A 9,053-nucleotide genomic window follows, 5' to 3' on the forward strand; every position below is an offset into this window, starting at 1 on the left:
AGAACAAGCTGGTTCAGGGTTAACACACTTGTGAGCTTCACTGCTTGCCTGCCATGGGTTCGATCCCTACCCGTCTTGTGATTTGATTAACGATAACCTTTTATTTCCTGAATAAAAACAGTTGGTAAGTCTCTGTAAGTATAGATTCTATTTTAACTTAAGACTAATTATTATATTGTGTGTTATTAATGATTTATTATTTCGGCAGTTTGACTTAACGTGTGACAGAGCTTGGCTTGGTCCTCTAGCTGGCTCGGTCTACATGATTGGCATGCTAGTTGGTGCTATTGTTATTGGAGATTTTGCTGATCGCTTTGGAAGAAAAAAAGGAATCCTGGTTGCAGTACTTCTGCTTGGTAGTGGTGGAGTCCTGAGTGCAGTCTCTCCTAACTACTACATGTTCCTCTTGATGCGTTTCTTCACTGGTGCTGGAGGTGTTGGCCTCTTCCAGGTTACATTTGTCCTCGGTAAGTACTCGCTTTCATCTGTTCTTTATCAACTACTACATTTAATACGGAGATATTTATGTCTTGTTTTAGTAACTCTATATTATTATTTTTATTTTACTAATTAATCTGTAAATATTTTTGCATTTGTAAAGTTTTTCTGATGTTAATAACTCTTTATTTTTTCCTTTAAAATCTTCAAAATTCTACAACACAGATTGAATAATATCTGCAAAATTAATGGCAATGTTAATTAAATGAAATATTACACAGTACCTGATACAGTAACTCTTACATAAATAACCGGCGGGTTATTTGTGCATTCCAGTTATTGTATTACACCTTTTTGTTATTTACAATAAATTATTTTAAATTAGATTGTCATAAATACTTATGGGTTTAACACTTCCCAAAAAATAAAATACAACAATAAATTAAATTTGGTCTAAGGTGATTATTAGGATTTCTAGGTAGCAAGAGCAGACCAGACTGGATCTCCTCGCCCACCCATCCTGCCTGTTTGTTTTATTCGTACCTAGACCATGAAAAAACAACTTCGTGACGATTTGATTGTTGAACACGACGAGGTGTATGGGGCATAATATATAAATAAATAACAAAAAGGCACAATACCGTGACTGGAACGATACACAAATAACCCGCACATAAAAGAGAGAAGCTTACGACGACGTTTCGGTCCAAGTCGGACCGAAACGTCGTCGTAAGCTTCTCTCTTTTATGTGTGGGCATAATATATTAGTGAGCGTGTGCTTGTGAGCAACCACGAGGGTTTACTAAAGACCTTGATGGGAACCATAATGGCACGTAGTGTCATGATCCAAGATCTTAAATGATGGACATGGAGAAGTTGCTGTGTATGGATCAAGAGGCAAAATATTCAGTATACTAATCTAACATGATAGTTATTCAGCTGGCCAGCAGTGTTTAAGAGGATACAAGGGAGTTTTCCACCATAATTTTAATTGCTGGTTAATTGTGACTGGATGAACGTGGGAGTTGTATCAACCTGCATAACATCTACCGGTGAAGATAAGTCTTCAGGAACCAAGGCAGCTCTCTCATGTTAAGAGGTTCTGAAGAAAATTACGGATGCTGCATCAACAGGGATGGTGAAGGTAATTTCTCCCAGAAATGGATGCCGTAAATGACACTTCAGATCCCCTTAAGACTTCACTAAGTTTTAAATACAAAAAATGACCATAACGCCAGGAATCCGTGATGAAATAAAATGAAAATAGAAGGTAAACGACCTCCATTATCGGCTGCCTCAACCACTTTTCAACACTGGCCATGACTAGGCTTAGTGTTGCTTCCAATCTTTACACATAAGATTTGTTATGTTTTTATGTTCTTTTCATCCAAAACTCATGAGCTGTTCTATAAATAACGTAAAATATGAATATTATAAGAAAGATATATGATAGAAGGGATATTCAGTAATAGGTATTTACAGCATATAGAATTGTGAAATTGGGAATTTATTCACATGTCACGTTTCATATGATTTTGTTCCTGTGTTTACCTTTGTAATTAACAGCACAAACTAAGTTTAATTTAGTACATTATGCATTTGCAACCTTTAGTCATAAATTATTTTGTCAAATCCAGTGGCGTAATAATCTCTTGCCAGGACAGTAAGCGTAAGACATCTGACCTTGTGCTCTGAGAGTGGCACTTATGTTGTGACCTAAGGTAACCTGTGCTCTGAGAGTGACACTTATGTTGTGACCTAAGGTAACCTGTGCTCTGAGAGTGGCACTTATGTTGTGACCTAAGGTAACCTGTGCTCTGAGAGTGACACTTATGTTGTGACCTAAGGTAACCTGTGCTCTGAGAGTGACACTTATGTTGTGACCTAAGGTAACCTGTGCTCTGAGAGTGGCACTTATGTTGTGACCTAAGGTAACCTGTGCTCTGAGAGTGGCACTTATGTTGTGACCTAAGGTAACCTGTGCTCTGAGAGTGGCACTTATGTTGTGACCTAAGGTAACCTGTGCTCTGAGAGTGGCACTTATGTTGTGACCTAAGGTAACCTGTGCTCTGAGAGTGGCACTTATGTTGTGACCTAAGGTAACCTGTGCTCTGAGAGTGGCACTTATGTTGTGACCTAAGGTAACCTGTGCTCTGAGAGTGGCACTTATGTTGTGACCTAAGGTAACCTGTGCTCTGAGAGTGACACTTATGTTGTGACCTAAGGTAACCTGTGCTCTGAGAGTGACACTTATGTTGTGACCTAAGGTAACCTGTGCTCTGAGAGTGACACTTATGTTGTGACCTAAGGTAACCTGTGCTCTGAGAGTGACACTTATGTTGTGACCTAAGGTAACCTGTGCTCTGAGAGTGACACTTATGTTGTGACCTAAGGTAACCTGTGCTCTGAGAGTGACACTTATGTTGTGACCTAAGGTAACCTGTGCTCTGAGAGTGACACTTATGTTGTGACCTAAGGTAACCTGTGCTCTGAGAGTGGCACTTATGTTGTGACCTAAGGTAACCTGTGCTCTGAGAGTGACACTTATGTTGTGACCTAAGGTAACCTGTGCTCTGAGAGTGACACTTATGTTGTGACCTAAGGTAACCTGTGCTCTGAGAGTGGCACTTATGTTGTGACCTAAGGTAACCTGTGCTCTGAGAGTGGCACTTATGTTGTGACCTAAGGTAACCTGTGCTCTGAGAGTGACACTTATGTTGTGACCTAAGGTAACCTGTGCTCTGAGAGTGACACTTATGTTGTGACCTAAGGTAACCTGTGCTCTGAGAGTGACACTTATGTTGTGACCTAAGGACCTGTGCTCTGAGAGTGGCACTTATGTTGTGACCTAAGGTAACCTGTGCTCTGAGAGTGGCACTTATGTTGTGACCTAAGGTAACCTGTGCTCTGAGACACTTATGTTGTGACCTAAGGTAACCTGTGCTCTGAGAGTGACACTTATGTTGTGACCTAAGGTAACCTGTGCTCTGAGAGTGACACTTATGTTGTGACCTAAGGTAACCTGTGCTCTGAGAGTGACACTTATGTTGTGACCTAAGGTAACCTGTGCTCTGAGAGTGACACTTATGTTGTGACCTAAGGTAACCTGTGCTCTGAGAGTGACACTTATGTTGTGACCTAAGGTAACCTGTGCTCTGAGAGTGACACTTATGTTGTGACCTAAGGTAACCTGTGCTCTGAGAGTGACACTTATGTTGTGACCTAAGGTAACCTGTGGTCTGAGAGTCTGAGAGTGAGAGTGACACGTATGTTGTGACCTAAGGTAACCTGTGCTCTGAGAGTGACACTTATGTTGTGACCTAAGGTAACCTGTGCTCTGAGAGTGACACTTATGTTGTGACCTAAGGTAACCTGTGCTCTGAGAGTGACACTTATGTTGTGACCTAAGGTAACCTGTGCTCTGAGAGTGACACTTATGTTGTGACCTAAGGTAACCTGTGCTCTGAGAGTGACACTTACTGTTGAAGATATTGGGATGTTGCATCAAATAATACTGATTTGAAACAATAAGTTTTCACAGGACTTTGAGGATCATGTGGATTTTCAGGCCACAAGAATCGAGTATAATCTCTATCTATTTCTTGTAGTCCTACTCTTAAGAAAGCCTTGGAAATATCAGCCGTGTAGGCATATGGTTTGTGCGAAATTTCATAAGCACGTCTCCAAGCTTCTCAGTTAGTGAGGGTCCGGTCATCAGACAGTCATTAAGACTTGCTACATCTTTATTTGCACGTGCGCTGCAATTATATACAACACGTAGTGGAGTGGTTTCAGAATCTTTTCTGACTCCATGGTGCGGGAGATAATGAACGTTTGTCTTCAACTTATCTTCGACTATTTCCTCAATGAATTTATTGTCCAACTGTTCTTGTATGACATTATCATAGACAGTCAGTAACTCTGGATTCTTCCTGTGCTCATGTATTTGTGCTTTCATCTGTCCGAAAGCCATGCGATAATTGCTAGGCAGATGTGGTGGATTTAATTTCCATGGTAACCTAACCCAATACTGTCCATCTTCATATTTGACAGTGTCCAAATATTGGTTATAAGTCTGAGACTCTTGTGGGCTTGGTTTATTTACATCAATACCTATCGCATCTAAATCCCACAACTTATCAACTGGTTCATTCATTTCTTCCAGTAATGATAATTTTTGCTGTGGTACATGATCAGCGGTTATTCTCGTAACTAGTACATTTTCCACTGAATCAATATCAGCTTCTTTCCCACTTTGAGAGGGAATGGGACCACATATCATGTGGCCTCCTGCTGTTTTCAGCAAGTGAACATCATGTTTACTTACTATATTTTGCACAAAACAGTGATAATAATCACTTCCAATGATTAAATCAATTGGACTAATAGTGTCCGTCTGTATGTCAGGACAGGCTAACTTGACCTTAGCTGCTTTCAGTGCTGCAACTGTTTCTTTTAATCCCTGGATCTGCACAGACTTAGGCAAATCATCTACTACCACAGCTTCTACTGTCTTTTTCCTGTTTCCTAGACCAACAGTGATTCTGGCTAGGTCATATGTCTGTTTACCAGAATTGTGGAAAAAACCAGCTATATCTAACTGTATTTTGGCATAGGGTTGTTTATTCAGTTTCTGCAACACTGATCTTCTTATGAAGGACCTTTGTGAGCCTTGATCAAATAGTGTTAGCACATTGGTTTTGTGTAATTTATTAGATAACTCAACTCGAGCTATCGGGAGAGCAGTTGCTTTAAACTTATCTCTCACATTTAATGCTGTTGCTTGTTGACTTCCTGATTCTGTGGAAGTCTGCTGCTGTTCAGCAAAAGTATTTGGGCATAATGCTGTATGATGCATACCCTTGCATTTAAAACACTTCTTCAGTGAGCATTTTCCTCCCTTGTGTTCACCTAAACACTTGATGCATCTTTTCAGCTGATGAACACGTTGTTTACGTGCCTCCATTGATGTGTATTGACTACAATACTGTGCCCAATGTGTTCCATCACAAAGTACACATTTTGGAGTACGTTTATGTGTGACAGTTTGTTTACTGTCTGTTGTATTCACAGCTTGATAAATGCCTATATGGGATTTCCCATTATGTGGTTTAGTGGGAGTAGGTATACTCTTTTTATACTGAGTTGAAGGTTTATTATCCACTGGATTTGTGGATTTTTCATCTTGTCTCGTTGCTTGCATGCATGAAACTATTGTTTGTAAACCATTGCTAATTTCTTCACAAGTGAAATAGCGTTTATTGAACATAATATTTAATCGTTCAATAGTTTGTGGTGACAACTTATCTTGTACAATACCACTGATAAACCAATCACATTGCCTTAGGTCATATTTAGCACCTAGAGATCTGAGACTATTGTCTAATGTAATTCTAAATGCCTGTAAGTCTGAAAAACAATGTTTGGGTGGCTTCAAGCTTGATATTAAGACTGCATGTCTAACTCTAGCCTTGTCAGCATCGAAGTAATTGTCTGTTAAGACACGTAAGGCTATTTGATAATTACCTTTAACCACCGGAAATGACTTAATCAGTTCATAGGGTTCTCCCTTCACAAGACATTTAAGATAATTGAACTTAGCAATCTCATCTACGTCAGTTCGTGAATTTACTATGGATTGAAACCCACTAATGAATTCTTCATAATTATGACCTTGGAAAATAGGTAATGACAATGTAGGTAAGCTTGGTAATGGGACACTTGTTGTTACAGGTGTAACAGGTGTTTGACCACTAGTAGTAGGCCTCTGTGACAGAGTTTTGCGGCAGATAGCCTGTACTCCTGTCCACCTTAATTGTTGATCACTAAAAGTATCCAAAACATTTTTAATTTCATCCTCAGATGGATCTGATTCAAGAAATTTATTTTCATAATGTGTATAGTCTGAATTAATTATTTTCATACGTTGTGTAAATAATTCAAACTTGACCTCAAGATCATCAAAATCTATGTTTGTATCTTGAGTTAATCCTATACAGACTGAAATTAGATTTTCTAATTGTGTAATCTTAGTCTGTAAAGACTGAAACTGAGTTTTCAAACAAGCCATTTTAATGGTATACTGAAAATTCTAGCACCACACTTAGAGTGTTTAAAAAACACTGTACTGCTATAGACAGCTGAGTTTTTGTTATGCTTAAGTCAGCAATACTCGAGTCAGACACTACTGACCCACTAAGCTTAACCTCAGGGTCAATGACCATGAAGGGTACACAGTACATGTGGCTGGTGTTTATGGCTTGAGTTTGCTGTGTCAGCCTGACCACGATGATTAATCGTAAATAACGATGTTATACACTTCATTCACTATACACTATAAATGTCACTGTATAACTGTAATCACACGTGAATATTACTTACACATATATAAATTTCACTGTTAATATATATTTGAAAGCTTTCACTTTATATATAAGTTCCTTTAATATAACAGGTAGATCTATAAGAAACAAACTGTAACACAATCTTGTCTCTTAATTTCTGTCTATAAACATTATAAACACTATGTGTATATATACACTCAGACAAACAACATCACTTGGGTTGTTGTCTTAATCAGCAATTTCTCGAGATTGGAGCAGTGGGTGCAGGGTGTGGGTGAGTCACCCAGCTCCCGTTTTCTTTGGGTGTCCGCTGGGTGAGCGCCCGTTTTCTTTTGGGTGAACGCTGGGTGAGCGCCCGTTTTCTTTTGGCTGCCCATTCTCTGTGATTGAGTCTGGAGGGACTCATTTATACTGATTTATATTGTAAAACACTAGTTTTACAGCTTTTTTCGAAGGACCTTGGCTCATAGGTTATTTGTACACTGTAGTACAACATATTTGGACCACATTGTGGTCTTTATCCGGTTCGAGCACGACCAATTCTGTTGAAGATATTGGCCTTACCAGCTAAGATATAATTTATAAATTTGAATATGAACACTTAGCTGATAAAGGACAGCAAATCGTCTACACAGCCGCCCCTGCAGACGACGTCTAGAAGCTGTCGAAACCATCTCAACATGGGCTGTCAAAAAAATATAATTTGTAAGTATAAATTACCCCTAGGGGGTGTTATGTCAGCTTATTGCATTCACTGGTGGCTGACGATGTGCTTACTTGTTTGGACTCAATGGTCCGCATATCACCGGGGTTTATGATAAGTTTCTAACTCACGAATTTATACTCAACTGCGCAGTCAATAGTAGTACATCACGAGTTAGAACACTTACCTGGGTATATGTATCTGACCCGTAATTACGCCCGGATATCCGTTGAGTTGATTGAAGAATAGTGTTCTTTGAAGAATGTCGCACTACACTCTGTTGGATCGCAACACTCGTTGTTACACTGTTCATCAATAATTGTTCACACAAAGTTATCACTGGAGAAGCTGATCACACTTCTCTTAAGTGTTTATTGTGGTTTATGAGACACTTTATTCACACTAACGCACAGATCAGTGTTCTTTGCTGGTTATCCTGGCGTCAGTGTCACTCGTAGTAGAGTCAAAGTTAGTCTGGCCATGCCATACCGCCCCAAGCCGTCACTGCCCTAATACACAAAAAAAAAACGCTGACCTAGTACCTTGCATCCTTGTCACCTCCTCGATGAAGCAAAGCAGAATGTTTGTTTCTTGCTGTCTTAAGCATAGACAACAATGTACACTATCTTTACTATGGTAATAAAGTGGGAGCAGGATTTTCCTTAATTGTCCTGCTAAAGTAAGAATGTACTGTCTCTTATAAAAATACACTTTGCAACACCGCTGCAAGGAGCAGAGGTCACTTGACTACGTCGCATAGCATCTGTGATCAATTACTCACTCTAGCAGTAAACAAGACGCTCGCCCCTTCTGAGAGGGCTTGGCCCCTCAGGGCTGAAAGGGGCTGAAGGGGCTGAAAGGGCTGAAGGGGGCTGATACCCCCCTCCTGGAGAAAATTTCTCCACACTTACGTTGTGAACTAAGGTAACCTGTGCTCTGAGAGTGACACTTATGTTGTGACCTAAGGTAACCTGTGCTCTGAGAGTGACACTTATGTTGTGACCTAAGGTAACCTGTGCTCTGAGAGTGACACTTATGTTGTGACCTAGGTAACCTGTGCTCTGAGAGTGACACTTATGTTGTGACCTAAGGTAACCTGTGCTCTGAGAGTGACACTTATGTTGTGACCTAAGGTAACCTGTGCTCTGAGAGTGACACCTATGATGTGACCTAAGGTAACCTGTGCTCTGAGAGTGACACTTATGTTGTGACCTAAGGTAACCTGTGCTCTGAGAGTGACACCTATGATGTGATATGAGACAACCTCTGCTCTGTGGATGACACTTATGTTGTGACCTAAGGTAACCTGTGGTCTGAGAGTGACACTTATGTTGTGACCTAAGGTAACCACACACTGAGAGTGACACCTATGATGTGATATGAGACAACCTCTGCTCTGTGGATGACACTCATATTGTGGCTTCATGCGTGTGCTCTGTGGATGACACTCATATTGTGGCTTCATACGTGTGCTCTGTCGATGACACTCATATTGTGGCTTCATACGGGTGCTCTGTCGATGACACTCATATTGTGGCTTCATGCGTGTGCTCTGTCGATGACACTCA

General features: G+C 40.2%; 1 protein-coding gene across 1 annotated transcript in view; it reads left to right on the forward strand.

Annotated features, from left to right (window-relative positions):
- The window catches only part of LOC138853445 (organic cation transporter protein-like), a 202,089-nt gene extending 194,091 nt beyond the window's left edge, over positions 1-7,998 (forward strand). The window contains exons 4-6 of the mRNA XM_070090126.1: positions 209-467; positions 2,005-2,101; positions 7,899-7,998. Of these exons, the coding sequence (XP_069946227.1) occupies positions 209-467; positions 2,005-2,101; positions 7,899-7,998 (456 nt within the window). The remainder of the gene's footprint in view (positions 1-208; positions 468-2,004; positions 2,102-7,898) is intronic.
- The last annotated feature ends 1,055 nt before the right edge of the window (positions 7,999-9,053 follow it).

This window comes from Cherax quadricarinatus, chromosome 30 (assembly GCF_038502225.1).
Source record: "Cherax quadricarinatus isolate ZL_2023a chromosome 30, ASM3850222v1, whole genome shotgun sequence".
NCBI lineage: Eukaryota > Metazoa > Arthropoda > Malacostraca > Decapoda > Parastacidae > Cherax > Cherax quadricarinatus.